The 16,681-nt window shown below is 38.5% G+C and overlaps 1 protein-coding gene across 1 annotated transcript; it reads left to right on the top strand.

Annotated features, from left to right (window-relative positions):
• Positions 1-836: 836 nt before the first annotated feature.
• ripk2 (receptor interacting serine/threonine kinase 2) lies at positions 837-15,638 on the top strand. Its single transcript, XM_004078940.4, has 11 exons — positions 837-1,421; positions 2,819-2,972; positions 3,372-3,527; positions 5,326-5,483; positions 6,455-6,504; positions 6,646-6,807; positions 8,646-8,731; positions 10,465-10,566; positions 10,698-10,797; positions 11,587-11,796; positions 13,824-15,638. Exons 1-11 carry the CDS (start codon positions 1,222-1,224, stop codon positions 14,216-14,218), a joined length of 1,773 nt encoding a protein of 590 aa, XP_004078988.1. The 5' UTR covers positions 837-1,221; the 3' UTR covers positions 14,219-15,638.
• Positions 15,639-16,681: the final 1,043 nt, after the last annotated feature.

Below are 16,681 nucleotides of genomic sequence, written 5' to 3' on the forward strand. Positions count from 1 at the left end.
AAACCTAATTGTGTGCCATAACATTACTCTAACATGCAATTCAAGAACCTTACCACCTGGAAAAGTATGGATTTTTATTATTTTTTAACACTTTTTCACTAGAAAGTACATCTGATTATAACTCTAATGTAAACATTCTTTCCTTTTAAATGTTCAATACAATAAGCAGATGCTTAGGAAAAAGGTAGTTTTTAGGTGTACAAAGGGTTTAGTACTAAAAGTGAGGCAGAGTACTTGAAGTTCACTTTTATACTGTAAACTTAAAATATTCCAATTTAGTCTGAAGTATTATTTATTCAGATACACTTCCTACACTAAATAGTCTATAGTTATTTGCATACTCAAGTATACATAATAAAATAAATTTAACGAAAGCTACTCTTTACTTCAGGGAAGTCAGCATAAGAAAACCTTTCTCATGATTTACTACAAGCAAAAGGTTGTTTTGTTTTAGGTATTTTTGCCTTACAGTTAAAGTTACAGTTAGTTAGCTCCTTTGTAAATACTACTGATTTAAAGCAAACTTTTTGTTGATTAGTTCATCTGTTTAGATACATTTAGTGATGTTTTTTTTATTTTTTGTCTTCTGTGAAATGAACGACATTCTAAGTTGAAGCATGTAAGTTCATCTCTTCAGGAAAGTCCCAAGTTTGGGAAATTCCGTCCAAAAAAAACAAGAAGAAAAAACAAACAAGGAAAAAGCTATTGTTTTAATTCTTTGTCAAGGCATTAATTAACTTAAATTTCTCAAATTTGATGGCTCTAACTGATGTAAAATATTATAATATTGCATTTAACTCTACGTTAATTTTTCCAAAGTATTTTTATGAACCGTAAAGTAAAAAAAAAAAGACCGTGGGTTCCTGAACGCATCTTGCAGACGCGGAAGTATGCCGTCACTGACAATAACAAACCTGCCTTAAATAACGGCGGAGCTCTGTGTGCCGTTTTTGTGTATTTTCCAGGCAGCCTGTTGTGGTCAAATACACGTCGAAAAATGACCACACGTAAACGAACATCTGCAGAGAGGATTTGATCGTGTTAGCTTCCATTTTCTCCCCGTTCATAAAGCAGCTGTGTTAACACTAGCTAAATTGCTAAGCGCGTGGCGACACGCCAAATCATGATGGCAGGGCTGGTTCTCGTTGGTTGAAATTAAGAAGTCGATTCTGATCTCCGAGGTTGACGAACTAAGCGCGTACGCAGAGTCACTTCCCGTAAATGGCAGCCATGGAGGGCGACACGGGCTACGTGAATATCGGCAGCCTGACCAGCACTCTGGCGGTCATCCCCTACCAGAAGCTGACCGACCTGTACTACCTGAGCAAGGGCGGCTTCGGCACGGTCTTCAAGGCGCAGCACTCCGACTGGCGGACCACAGTGGCCATCAAGTGCCTGAAGCTCGACTCGGTGGGAGAAAGGTATCCGTGCGCACATGTGACAGCCTAGGCCTTGCTTTCGTTTGGAAAGGGCGTTAATCAAACGTGTACTTTTTTCCATAATGTGTGTAATCACTAAATCAGAAGAACGATAATAATCGAACTATTTTTGGGATTGTGCGATCGAGGCTCAGATTATTGGTATTATTTCCTAATATATATGTCGGATAACTCTCTTTATTATTATTTTTTATCTTAAATCTGTGTCTTATTATTATTTTTATCTTAAGTCTGTGTTTTCTTTCTTTCATTTGTGTTAACAAAAGAAAGAAAAGGAGAATTGACCAGTTTTTACTTATTGGCACTCAGATTGGTGGGCCTTGGCTTGTTTCATTTTCCACATTTTTCTAACCATACACCGTGCACAACCCTCCACACAGTTGTTTTTATCAGAAACAGGGTGTTTGAGTCCTAACAAAAGTAAGAAAAGTGTTAAGGAGTCTCTGTACAGTTCCCAGCTTTTGCATAGATGTTGTACGTTTTGTCTAAAACAAACTGGGAGTTATTTCTCTCTGTAGCAGTCAAGTCCTGTTCATCAGTACAAGGAACAAGATGTCTTAAACTCCACTGAAAACTCCACTTGGGTTTTTAACTTGTTTTTGTTGCATTTTTTCTTTTGATGGAGGACAAATCAAGCTCAAAATTACGTTTCTTTTCAAATCATTGTGAATAAGGAGCAAATGAAAACATCCAGTTGGGAAAAAGCTAGACATAGGTGCTACAGTCAGCATTCTGCTCCATTCTGATGCGTCCACTTGCAGATGTTCTAAAAGGCTCTGCAGCCTTTATGTTTCCTTAACCACCTCACTCCCTTCACATCCAGGGGCGAGTGCATCATGTGGTCACAGTAAATGTTTGACATTCGTGTCATTTCAAACGCCAACAACATTCCTCATCACCTTTTTAGTAGTCTAGCTTGTGGCCAGCGGCAACAAAACCAAAGCAGTGAGTGTTGGATGGACTTTAATGCATGAGGGTTTGTTGGATTGTTCTGTAGATCTGAATAGTTTCTGTTTGTGTTCAACCAAAATGTAATTAAAAGAAGAACAATTAGGAAAAAATGTTTGAACAAATGCCATGAACAATGGCAGAGAATCATAACTATGACTTATAAACTTTTATTTTAAATGAAACCTGGGAGTTTAATCATCCTGTTAACGAAAAAAAGAATGTCCAGATAAAAATGTGGTTGTGAGGTCCCAAAGCTCCTTCCAGTTCACATCTCTTATCTTCGCTCCTGACAAACTTTTTCCAATCTGTACATGTGGAGCTGCAATGCCTGCTGCTGTTCAAACCAAGTTAAAGTCACTGCTTTGATTTGTTTACTATGCTCAGCATCCTCTACCTGCTGCTGCAAACAAACATCTCCTGTGTTCCAGAGAGAGGAAGTGTCTGCTGAAGGAGGCGGAGGTGCTTCACAAAGCCAGGTTCAACTACATCATCCAGATCTTTGGCATCTGCAACGAACCCGAGTTCTTCTGCATCATCACCGAGTTCATGAGCAATGGCTCTCTGGACCTGCTTCTTCATGAGGTCACACGCATTTATGTTATATTGGTGGAAGAGTTTTATATTTGATCAAACTTTATAAATCATTTTCTTCCTTTTTGTTTGTAGTTGTGACCCTCTCCAAGTGGGTTACATGTCAGTCTTTCAGCTCAGCCTTATGGGTCTTGTTTTCAGGCATTGCTGCGTGAACTTTTCATGAATACGAGTAGCAGCTTCCTTTTTGTGTCAGAAAGTGAAAGTGAAATGGTGTTACCCATGTGTGGGTTTTAAGGGGAAATTCCCTCTTTTTGAAATAGTAGTAAATTTCCCACCTCATTATTTATGGCGCTTGATGAAACACGGCACATGTTCACATCCTCGGTGTCACTGCTTTATCGCCACGATTTGTGGTTTTAATTTTTTTTTTCTGGTGTCTGCGTACAGAAAGAGACGTATCCGGTTCTTGGCTGGCCCCTCCGGCTGAGAATTTTGTACGAGATCGCCCTGGGGGTCAACTTCCTCCACAACATGACCCCACCTCTCCTGCACCACGATCTAAAGACGCAGAACATACTTCTGGATGGAGAATTTCACGTTAAGGTGTGTATGATGAACTTCTCTCTGGGATCCTAACAATTTGAACTCAGCAGTGATAAGAGTTAAAAATACCAAGGCATCAGAATATAGATACCTGTACATCTTCAATTTAGACTTTGAGCACTATTTTAAAGTGTTCATTATTAATAGTAAATGAGAAAATAAGTCATGTTTAGATATTTTTTAGTTATTAGGCAAGTTATTTCAGTGTTTTCTGGTGAAATTCCACAGCATATTGGACAGAAAGCCAAAGGAGTGCATTTACTGTTTAGACTAGAGGAGCCACGAGTCGTGCGTGTTAAGCTACATTCTGCCCTCGTAACGCATTTTCAGGCAACCACTTCTAATGAAAAGTCTATATTAATGTGCGTTTCAGGAATCCACGTTCAAAAATATCACGTTCACATGTCGCCACACACATTTTTAAGATCTTTTTTGGGCTCTACGAACAAAACGTGCGTTCAATGGTCGCACGTTTGCGAGTTAAACCAGTTGAACTTTGACCAATCAGGGACTCGGATTTGCTAGTGACCTATGGATGGCGTCCTTTTTAATTCACGGAAGTGCCAACCATTTGAAAATTGATCATGAAAGACAAATGAATGATTGTGGTGGTTGGAATTCTATGGCACCAAGCGTGGAAGGAAAAGTTTGGAAGATTTACACCTCTTTGACTTTTTGCACCAAGCCTTTTCCAGCTGTAGGTTCATGTGCTATTATGGGATAGCAACAGTCCAGTGTAAACAGTGTAAGCAAAAAGCGCATTCTTAGCATTCCCCTTTGAAACAACACAGCACGGCATGAGGAGGTGACTCTATAAAGAACACTTTTGTATTTTTAACCTTGCACATTAAAGTCGTTACCTGGTCAGTGTTTGATGGTTTTTGTTTTTTGGACAACAAAATATGCTTGAGGGAGAAAAAATCACCAATCAGAAATTACCAGCAATCGGTATTGATAATTGCTATCAAATATTTTGTGCAAAAAGTAATCAATATTGTATTGAATCTGAAAAGTCTGATGTAGTTTCACCCATCACTGAAACCCAGGCTAAGATATTGATCTTATTGTTTATTATTACAATGCTACTTCTGAAAAGTTGGGACATTTTTCAGATCTAAAAAACATAAAAAAGATATTTGAATCATGTAATTCATTTTTTTAAATTCACAATATAACACAGGAAACAATAAATTCACTTCACTGCACAAAATGCTGTCCTGCTATCTTCTACGGGTCCTAAAATAGTTGTTCCAGCTATATTTTTTTGTCAGAATCAGGTTTCCCACTACTAAACATTCTGCTTAGCTTTGTCTTTTCAACTGATGATGCAGCAAATGTTCCTGGCTGATGAAAGATGTGATCCGCGGTCAGGACCCGTTTGTCTCCCAGACTAACCCATGCTGTTCTAATAGCTGCAGTTTGTGGCTCTGCATTGTTGTGCTGAAATACGTGAGGCCTATCTTAAAATAGACATCATCTAGATGGGAGCAGCTCTTCCCCTAAATCTAAAAATATACTTTTCAGCATCAATAGTTCCTTTCAAAACCATCCAGCTGCCTATATGCACGTCTATGACCATCAATGTAAAAGTAACATTTTGACATCTGAACCACAGGAGTCATTTGAAAGTCTTCTCAAATAAAAGAAAAAGTATTTTTGTTTCAAATTTCTTGTTCTCATCTCTTCCAGTTTAAAATAACTCATTTCTAATCACGTGTGCACCGGAGATACGCCGGACCTCCCCTCATTTGTGAGCTCTTCCTCCTCTCTTGCTGACACCCTTCTTTCCTTCCTCCAGATCGCTGACTTTGGCCTATCGAAGTGGCGGCAGCTGTCTGTCAGCAAAGGCTCGGGCTCCAAGCCCGCAGAGATGGAAGGGACGGTCATCTACATGCCCCCAGAAGAGTACGAACCGTCAAAGAACCGCAGGGCTGATGTGAAGCACGACATGTACAGGTGAGGTCCTCCAAGTGTTGTAGCAAAAAAATAAATTTAAAAAACTGTACGGCCTGTTTTTTTATTTTACCTTTTTTATTATTTTGACTATTGATTTTTTTATGTTTTTTTTTTTTAAGGATAAGGAATTTACTCATACAATCAAAAAGAGATTCTTGCAGTTTTTAACAGCAACTTGAGACAATCTAACAAAACTGCATTAAACACTTACTAAATTTGTATAGTTTGGGATTTAAAAATCAAATATTTTCTGCGGTGACCAGAATTCTATGTATACAGTTTTTAAAAAAAGTGGTGTGGATAAAATACCTTTTCTTATTCAATAGTTTTTTTTTCTAAACAGCTTTTCAGTTTAGGAAATTACTTTCCCTTTTTTTGGAGAATAGGTTAAACAAATATATTGTAAACTTGTTGATTTTTATTATAGCATGTGATCCAAAATTTGTTTTGAAAGTCTTTGTTTTTTGTTTTGCTTGAAAACAACAAAAATTAACACTTTTATTAATTAACTGACATACATTAAAAATGTCTGTATTGTACTATATGCTCCTCCATCCAACTTCCTTACAACCCTCCTTCATTTTGTTACAGAATACTATTTCAACTATTGTAAATGTATATCTGATGTTTTTTAGACCACATCGGGTTTCTATTTCAAACATGTTAAAAATTCAAGCTTCCTTTCTCAGCAAGATCCGATAACTCAGCTATGTTGAGATTGCTAAACTGCAGAGTAGCAATCGTGCCCAACCAGCAATTCTGGTCTGACTGAAAGTGTTGGAAAATTGTAACAAGACGAGAAGGAAACTTAAAAAAGAAAGAAAACACTCTAAAGTGTAAATCTCTTCCGCGTTTAAACAGGAGCTGACTGATGCTCTCCCAGAATGCCGTCTGGTTATTTAGTCATAGATTTAACAGCAGGGGAAAACCCTCTAAATCATGACATAACTCTCGTTTCTCTTTACTCGTAGCTATGCCATCATTATGTGGGAGGTCTTATCTAGACAGATTCCCTTTGAAGGTAATTTATTTTTTCTTTTTGTGTCTAATCACAATTGTATTCAAATGATTTCCACGTCACTGCCATTCTTTTTATTTATTTATTTATTTATTTATTTATTTATTTAAATTTTGCAACGGATTGTCTTTTGTGTGTGTTTAGAGGTGACCAATCCCATGCAGATCATGTTCAGTGTGCTGCGGGGGAAGCGGCCTGACATCAGTCAAGACAGTTTGTCTGCTGACATCCCCAGCAGAGAGACGCTCATCAATCTGATGACAGACGGCTGGACGGCTAATCCAGACGAGCGACCCTCTTTTCTCAGTAAGCTCATCAAAAAAACAAAGGTTATTTTCTCAAAGGGACCACTTTTACATGCACACTATAATCTCAAAAAAAGTATGATGGATAAAATTATACATTTGTGTACTATAATCAGAAATTATTTGTTTCATTTCAAAATATAATTTTTATTCTGTTAACTTAAAGGAAACCGATTCAGGGGGAATCTGCTATATTTTACTCGTGATTATCACAGCAGTGTTTCTGGTAAAGAAAGACGCATATGGATTGGATTTTATTTGGTACCGGTGCCAAACTGATACTTTTGAAACGGTTCTGGTATCTAAACTCAAACCAGTGCTTCTCCCTTTTCACACACGCCAAAGTAAACACGCATTTCACTGCTTATCGCCATGACGTCGGTCTTTTTTCGGAGCATTGTACCAGTCACCTTTATCCGTCAGGTCGCTGTATTAAAATCTTTCGCTGTGAAGTTCTGCCAAACTTTCAGTTGCTTCGCCTTAAGCAGTTTGACTCATGGCTTCACCCATTCTCATACGAGCCCGCCCACAATCGCTGAAAAGGTAAAAGGATTGGCTAGAATTGTACGGTGAAGCTGAATAAAACACAAGTGATTGACACATCCAGAATCTGCGCTTTTATATGGTACCGGTAGGACCGTATATGCCTGTACCGGTACCAGCTTGACACAAAGTTTCAGTACCATCCCTAAGCAGAGCAATGTGGGAGAAGAACAAGTGAGAAGCAAAACCGTTTATGTTTACATAAATATGAGCCCAAATATCGATGTAATCATAAACGGTTTTGCTGCTCTCTGCAGCTGGTCATGTTGACTTCGTGACAAAGTTTCAGAACAAAGGCTTCATCCCAAAGAAAGGAAACACTTTATTTCTCTTTTATTATGTAAATAAAAAGAAATGACCCAGATAATTAAAAAAATATATATTATTTTTATCTCTCTAAGGAAAATGACAACAAAAAAATGAATTTGTAAAGATAACTAACCCCATGATGTTTATTGATACAAATGACATTAATTTATAGAGGTCTTTATTGACAAGAGTCTGGTGAAACGATGCATATCGCGATACATCTGGAGTGTCAGGAGGGATGCATCTGAGCCAACTACAAAGCACCACAATCCACATTTTTATATGGTACTGGTAGCAACATGGCACAGAGTCTCGGTTCGGTACCCATCCTGAGCAAAAACTAGGCATTTTAAATTGATACAAGTATCACCAAAATAAAATATTGCATTGCTGAATTGGTTTTCCCTACATCTCTAGTTATTTATCATAGACTTGAAAGCAAATGCATAAGTGATTTTTTTTTTTTTTTTTTTAGATTATTTTTATAGTCGTAAATTCAGGTGTCAAGGGGTTAAATAAAAAAGTGAGTGAGTGAAAAAGTCCAACATGTTATTGAGTTTTGCTCTTAAAATGGAATGAGGATAGTAGAATTTAATCTCAATCCCTCTTTCACAATCACTTGCATTTAATTTAGGTAGGTGGGTAATCTATTGCAGTGCAGTCAAAATGCAGACCTCCACCCAAATGAAATGCCACTGTGGATTTTCCGATCAATACATTAAGATCTACTGTAAATGTTTAAATTCTCTTTAAAATAGAATGACGATTTTATTAATAATCTAAAAAAAATCTAGAAACCGGCAAAATGCAGAAATGTTTTTTTTTTATGTTGCAACTAGGTTGATGCTCTGGGATGAACGACATTGGTTTTTACTTCACCTCCTAAGTGATTACCGAAACAGCAATGTGTTCGTGCTTCAATAGGAAAAAATGGAACCAATGTTTGCAGCTGTGAAAAAAACCCTCGTATCTGCGCTGACATTTCAGAGTGTTTAATCGAGCTGGAGCCCATGGTCAGGAGGTTTGACGAGATAGAGCTGCTGGAGGCCGTGCTGGAGATCAAGAAGTCAAAGGTAAGCTCAATGAGTCATAGCCTTTATACTACAACGCTTTACATCTATTAAGGAGGCTTGCTGGGGGGAAATAAAGAAAGAAAAATTTCCCTTCCACCTCCTTCCCCTTTTCAGTTTTGTTTTTTGCAATCGTGTGCTCTTAAGAGTGAGGTCACGCCTGCATCAGCGCTGGTCTAAGTTCAGACTCAATAAGGAGGAAGTCCAAAGACAGAAGTTGTTCTGCATCAGTGATTCAATAAAGTTGGATTGTCACGGCAAAACCATTGTTTCTTTATGACTTTTAATGTGAAGCTTCCATCTAATTATTGATAAAGTACCCATAAATGACATATTTGTTTACAACTTCTTGACATTTCTCATTAATACACTGCAGTGCTTTAGAATTCAAATTGCTGTTGATATTTATATTTTATATATATTGGGCGGCCGTGGTGCAGCGGTAGGGCGGTCGACCCATGATCATAATATTGCAGGTTCGATTCCCGCCTTGCACGCCCATGAGTCGAAGTGTCCTTGGGCAAGACACTGAACCCCACCTTGCCTCTGGTGGTAGGCGGGCGCCAGTGTTTGGCAGCGGAGCCGCCACCAGTGTGTGAATGACTGGGTGAATGGGTCTGTGACTGTAAAGCGCTTTGTCCTTGTAGGAAGAAAGGCGCTATATAAGTATACGCCATTTACCATTTACCATATTTCAGTTTTCAGTTATTGCAGTTAGTCCACTTTAAATGTTTGTATTTTTCTTAATGTTTAATTTTTTTTTATGCTGCTACGCTCTCTAAATCATACTTCATCCAATGTTAGGAATCCATACAAACCCATCAAGTTAGTCATAGTGACTGAAACAATCAACAGCAGGAAATATGTTGGAAAACGTCGCTAACTGATAGTAAATAAAGGAAGTAGCTCTAAAAAAGGCAGACAGACTGGGGTCATGTCACGTTCAAGTGAGATCAGAGTTTCCATCGTTGTAATGAGAAGTGTAGCATTCAAAGTCCTCCCCGCTTTGTGGTGGTAAGTACTAACCAAAGGTTACATACACCTAAAGGTGACTGACAAGAAAAGATTACTCAGTGATAAATGACTTTCCTAAGTAAAATATAACAAAATGTAAAAGGGAAGGGAAATCACTTAAGTAAAAAGTAACAGTTATGAATTATCATTTATTTATGGCAACTGTAAACATGATCACGTTTTCAAGGTATTTTTTTCTAGTGATATTAAGACTGTACTTCATGTGTAAAATAAAAATAAAAATTAATGTTTTCCTTTATGTTCTTATTAATGAGTAGTGTAGTGGTCAGCACCCTCAACTCGGCGAGAAGGAACTGGTTCAAATCCTGGCTGGGTCCTTTCTTTGCATGTTCTCCTCATGCATGAGGGGGTTTGCTCTGGGCACTCCGACACCCACAGTCCAAAAATATGCATCATAGTTCAATTGGTCATTTGAAATTGTCCTTGAGTGTGAATGTGAGTGTGTGGCCCCGCAATGGACTGGTAAACTGTCCAGGGTATCCCCTGCCTTCACTCACCAGTAGCTGGGATAGGCCCCAGCAACCATGTAACCCCCGAAAGGAGGTTAAGCAGGTTTTAAAAAAAGGATGGATGTTAATTTTATATATTATAGTTAAATTCTGCCAATTTTATATTTTCTAGGTACTGTGAATATTTTTGATTTTCTGGGTTAAACATATTTAATGTTCAATAAAACTCACTTTTTTCCTGCTTCCCTACAGATGAGACATCAATCACCTTGTTGTTCAGCCCAGCCTGTGTGTGAGAAAAGGAACCAGGACAATTCTCTGAATGCGCAGATGAAGCGATTGGGCCCGTGGCCTGTCAGTATTTACTTATTCTCACCTTCACCTAACAGAAGAAATAGCTCACTGACCCTTTTGGGATTTTTTTCCCTCCTAAATTGTGTTTTGTTTCTATGTGTTGAGTAATTTTTTGGTGTTTGTTGTCACAGGAGTGTTCCACATCTGGATCTGGCTCCTGCTGTGCACAGGAAACAGAAATATCTCTGCCAGGTTTCCTCACCATGAGCAACGCTCCATTCTCTACACCAGGCATGTCCAAAGTCCAGCCCGGGAGGCAAAATACGGCCCTCGTTCAGATTTCTGCTGGCGCACCGGCTCCTGTCATAAAATCAACAATATGCGGCTCCCAGTACTTTCTAAAAACTATGATTTCTTGATTGTGATTGGCTCAATTACCATTTAAAGCTGTTGTAAACCAGTGGCAACAACCTGAGGCTGCTTGACCTTCAGAGCTATAAAGGCCAAACGAGAGGAACAGATTCATTTTTTCTGTGATCAAAACCACAATACTTCTGAATAAGATAACTATTTGTGTAATTTTCCTGTTAACAGGATTTATATGTGAATGTTTACAGTGAGCATTTAATCATGACTATTTTGTAACATTTCACCCCTACCCATATTTAATGTTAACAAAGGGTTTTTCCAGACAGAATTATCTTTTTTGTTTCTGGTCTTCAATTATAATATGAAATTTACAGTAAATTTGGTAAAAATGCATTTAGATATGGTTGTGTTTTATGTGAAGAAATGAAAAGTTTCCCATTGCAAAACAAAAATTGTTAAATAGTTTGTTTGCATTTGCTATAAAGTTTAAAGAAAACAGGCCGATTGGTTGGCCCGAACATATTTTCTTTCCCCTAACCAAATCCGGCCCCTCTTTGAAAAAAGTTTGGACGCCCCTGATCTTGACATAATGAACGCAGTGTCCTAGGTTTTCATTTCACATCTAGCATCTGATTAAACACCAAAATTTAACTTTATTTTGAAGGATTTTACCTTCCATTGAGACTATTTTTGTTTCTCTTTTTGATTTAGTGCAACCTCTTCCAGCCTCATTCATAGCTCCAAGTCTAGAGTCCCCAGAGTCTTTAAAGGACCCCTGTTGCCCTAGCAACAACCTGAATGGCTTCCAGGTTGTCAAAGCCATGAATGACCTCAACATACCTGTCACGCCCGCCTTGCCAACCACAGAGTTTGATACACGGACTGACAACACGCCACCTAGTCTTAAATCTCAAATGCAAGGTACGTCTCTTCAAAATAAGCTCCTTTTCTTCTTTTATTTTCCTTATTTTTCTCCCTAATAATTGTTCAACAGTCAATTTTGGTAATTGCTTTGTACTTGATCTATGGAATATCAGCAGCAGTGAATTCTTTCACTTTCTTTTGCTTTGCAATCAAGGTTTACTGACATTTTTGCACTAAAGAAGACTAAAGTTTGGAATTGAAAGCACATTCATATTTCACTGGAACTTAAAAATCCTGATTCAAGCCCTTCATTCATGTTTCTCAGCTCATCACGCTCCTTTGATGTGTTGGCTTGCTGCAAATGTGTAACAAAGCGCCGATCAGCTTCATTCAGCTCTTTTTGTGGACTTGCTTTGTCAAAGTGGCTGCAACAAAATTCTCAGATGAGGCATTTGCAGAAACAGGAGCGCCATGTTACTTTTTTTACTCCAGAGAATGTCCACAATTAACTTGGCATCCGACTTTGTCAATGTTGGACTTGTTTCTGTATCAAGTGCTTTCGAGGTTACTTTACACGCCATGATGAACGGCAAACAATTCACTGATGTATCCAGCGGATGCTGATGAATTCATTTTATGCCAAAAAAGGACAGAATTGCTCAGTCTTCATGGTGCAGTCTTCACCAATATATTCCTGAGTTGCATTTAGGACCATTAGCATTTGGAAAAATCATGGAGCATTTGGTCCATGTACATTTAATCATTTGACTGAACTGCATGATTGAAGACAAAATAACAAACAGATTTTAAATAAATGTGTTTTCTTTAGAGAAACAATTTTGATTTAGGTGACAAATAAATTACAACAAAAAAGTCAAAGTGCCCCAAGAGCCTTCCTGACAAAGAGCAGGGCATGTGTACTACGGAGTATTAAGGCCACTGTAGAAAAAACTAAATAAATTTAGAAAAAAAGGTCCACATTTTATTTTAAAGAAATTTCACAATTAGAAAAAGAAGTCAACATTTTACAAAAATAAAACAGTAAATTTATGACTTAAAGTTGTAACCAATCAAGTTGTGATTTCATGAAAATGAAGTACATTTAAAAGAAATTAAAGCAGATTTAGGGGAATTTTTGAGCAATGTGATTTTTGTTATTTCTGGAAATTGTATTTTCCGGACTATAAGTCGCCCTTTTTTTCATAGTTTGGCAAGGGGTGCAACTTATACTCCGCAGTGACTTATATTAGAACTAAATTGAAATACATACATTGTTAACCCTCCTGTTATGTTCATTTGTGAGGAACAGAGAGGATGTTCCTGGGTCAATTTGATGGATGAGGTATGTTAAGTGTTAAGAGTTTAAGTGACTCAGAGAATCAGCAAACTTTTTTTACAGTAAGATCTTGAAGGCTAACAACATAATATTCTATTGATGATCTATGATTTCATAGATTCAGAAATGCAATAAAAATGACTACATTCTACAAATACAGGATGAAAACAGAGTATTAGTTGGCCAATGATGCTTCATGAAAAGAATAAATAAACAAGTTTGAGAAAGAATTCTTGGTCTCAGATTTTGTCAAATAAATTTCCCGTCAAAATGCGACTTATAGTCCAGTGCGACTTATCTGTGTTTTTTTTTCTACTTTATAATGCATTTTTGGGCTGATGCGACTTATACTCTGGAGCGACTTATAGTCCGGAAAATACGGTAAACATAAAATGTGTGATTGTCTTTGTTGTTTTTGAAGCTAAATGTAACATTTTAGGTTCATTGATGACTCTAAATTGTCCCTATTTGTGGATGTGAGAGTGTGTGCGTGTTGTTGTTGTGTGACTCTGCAACAGGCTGGTAAACTGTTCTGGATGAACCCAAAAATGTCTGGGATAGGCTCCAGCAACACTGTTACCATAAAAAGGATTAGGCAGGTTTGGAAAATGGATGGAGTTCAGTTATCAAGTCTGACTTGCAAATGTTCTGGGAGGAGCTACTATTGGACGTTCTCTTTTAGTTTAGTGCACAACAAATGTAGGTTATCAGATTGTCTCAAATGGCTCTGCTTTCTCCATTCTTTCAGCTGATTGCTCTCCTCCACTGCCGCACTCCCCCCCGCTGTCACAAGGCCCCATCAGCAGCTGGATCGCCATGCGGCGCGTGCAGATCGTCTCCCAGATGACGGAGGCCTGTCTCAACCAAAGCTTGGACGCGCTGCTGGCTCGCTCCATGCTGATGCGCGAGGACTACGAGCTGGTGGTCAACCAGCCGACGCGCACCGCCAAAGTCCGCCAGCTGCTGGACAACTGCCACAAACACGACGAGGACTTCTGCCGCATTGTCGTCCGCAAGCTGTTCGACAACAAGCAAATGGGCCTGAACCCGTACCCCACAGACATCAGCTGTCCCACCTCTGCAGCTGCTGTGCCAAGCGCTCCATCTCTGCCCACCTCCTGCAACATCCCCAGAAACTTTTAGCAGAGGTGGCAGCAAATCAGAGGACCGATGATGGCGTCGTCGCACCACAGCTGACCCTTCCTGGTTCTGTTGTCGTTAGCAATAAAGGTGTAGGTTTTGTCCTTCCGTAAAAATCAAAAGATACAGAATGAGTTGATGATCTTAAATTGTTATGGATTTTGTATTTATACTCCATTTTTTTTTTATTTCCTTGTGTTTTCTCTTATTAAGGCCCATCTTTTTAGATACTCGTGTGCATTTGCCTAAAGGAAGCGCCATGGAGACTGTTACTTTGCTGGCAAACCTGCAGTAAAGAAAAGACCCCAGACAGAGTACAATCTCAAGGCAGCACTTTCCCATGAGTTCACATGAACATTTATAAAACCTCCCTTTACCTGTAAAGTGCACAGTTTGCATTAGAAAATATATCATATTGGTGCAAATTCAATTTTACTGAAGAGAAGACGATTAGTGTGTTCACAAGAATCTCAAGAATATGACAAAAATGTTTGGGGGTTTTTGTGTCAAAGTTAAGCAGCTCACAATAACTACTGTATTTATTACGAAGTAACCTCTCAGTATTTCTATTCATGCTCACATTTTGAGGCTTGACACCCACCCAGATACTTTAGAGCCCTCTTTCTTCCAGAAACTTTTCGTTATTAATCGGCTCTAACTTTTTGGAAGTTGCCAAAACTGCTTTTCTTGTAGCAAACTTTCCTGGAATTGTAATCCAATCATCTTGAAGTTTTGTTTTCCATTATAACAAGAACAACTCCTTTTTAATAAAACAGTGATGGCTTCCATAAAGAAGAACAGTTAAGAGAGTAGCACCAGTATCTGTACAGATAATACACTTTTTGATGTCTATTTTAAGATGTAGCAAAGGAAAACAAAGTTACAGCATTAGGAAAAGAGTTTTGGTTTAATGGAATAGTAAGCAGAATAGGTTAGGTTTATTCTATTCATTGGCTGGCAAAGCAGTATATTTAACACTTTCAATGGAGGGCCTTACTGGTGTCTTCAATGCCTTTGCTTCTTAAAGGAGGTGCTTAAATTTCCAAACGGTAGCTTTTCTGTGTACAATGTTTTCCACCTTTGCCTTTTCCCAACGTGCTCAAATGTGGATTACTGGTTACTAAAGTGCACACTCTGACAAACGTCAGGTTTTCAGCCATCCGTAGTCCCTGAAATGACAACAGAAATTAGGCTTTTTGTGCTTCCAAGTGTTGGATGTGTCCTTAAACTCTGTGCCTCATTGTGACGGCCTTTGTATCTTGTATTATATTTTGTACTGTACCCACATTGTTGTACATCTTTATCTTTATGTGGTAGTTTAACACCTAAGATGTCTGTTGAGGTAAAGTTGCATTTTCTAGTGCGACCTTTTTTCAAATATTCTGTCACTTCTTCCATTAAATGGGAATCGATCACTTTGTAATTTCTGCAATTCTTTTTTTTCTTTATCTGCAATAACAAATCAGGAATCATTAGGCTGCACCCATATGAACCCACTCACACCAGGGGCCTGCCTAAGTTCCCCTTTTTGGAAAAAAAAGGGCATGTTTTAGTGGAATGACTTGGAAGTAACAGAATATCTCCTTTGAAAATCATGTTTGAGTTTAGCAAATTAAAAAAAAGAAAAGTGGTGCTTTATTTGTTGTCCAGGATATACACTGGACCGTCATTTTGAAAAGCGGAAATCCAATACCCAATAATCCAATCTCAAACTTGGAGTCTTGTTTTTAACCCTTGTGCTATCCTAGGCACTTTAACATTGGGAGGTGGGTCATCTAGACCCACTAGACAGTGCGCTAAACCTTTTTTCTTCAGTGATTTGTGAACCTCACTGGTGTCCATGGATGACATTAAATCTTTCCACCTTTATCCACCTTTGTCATGGTAGGGAGAACACGTCAATGTATGGGTGGATTCATCTAAGATAGCACAAGGGTTAAAGTGGCTAACTCCTAGTTTTGGTACAGCCCTGCTCAGCAAACAGTATGTCAGAGCAGAACACAGGCTACCATGTAAAAATGAAAGAGGTAAGGCGTTGAGTATTTTAAACTGTTGGTCTTAAAGAAGAGATTGTACCATTTGATAAATTCACATATCCGTTTTTGTTTTTTCACTTTTCTCTATCATCCTCTTTCACCACAGTATCATCTGAACTCTTTGAGATATGGCAGCTGCTCCGATGAGAGTCAGCTGTGTTCAGAGTGAAGAGGAGGAGCAGCAGCACAATCTCATGGAGATTATGGCGAGGTGACACTCATGGGGATGTGTCGTTCCAGTTAAGTACCTCGACTGGCAAGTAGTGAATTAATCTCCATTGATCAAATGTAGAAGTTTACATACTCAGACACATGAGAGAGGATGTTGGTGTGGTTGAACATCGTGCAGAACACTTCGTATTCCCCCATCCACTGACTGTTTCAGCCAGAAGCAGCACTGGCTCCACAGTGTTAGCTGTTGAATGCAGGG

This window comes from Oryzias latipes, chromosome 17 (assembly GCF_002234675.1).
Source record: "Oryzias latipes chromosome 17, ASM223467v1".
Classification (NCBI taxonomy): Eukaryota; Metazoa; Chordata; class Actinopteri; order Beloniformes; family Adrianichthyidae; genus Oryzias; species Oryzias latipes.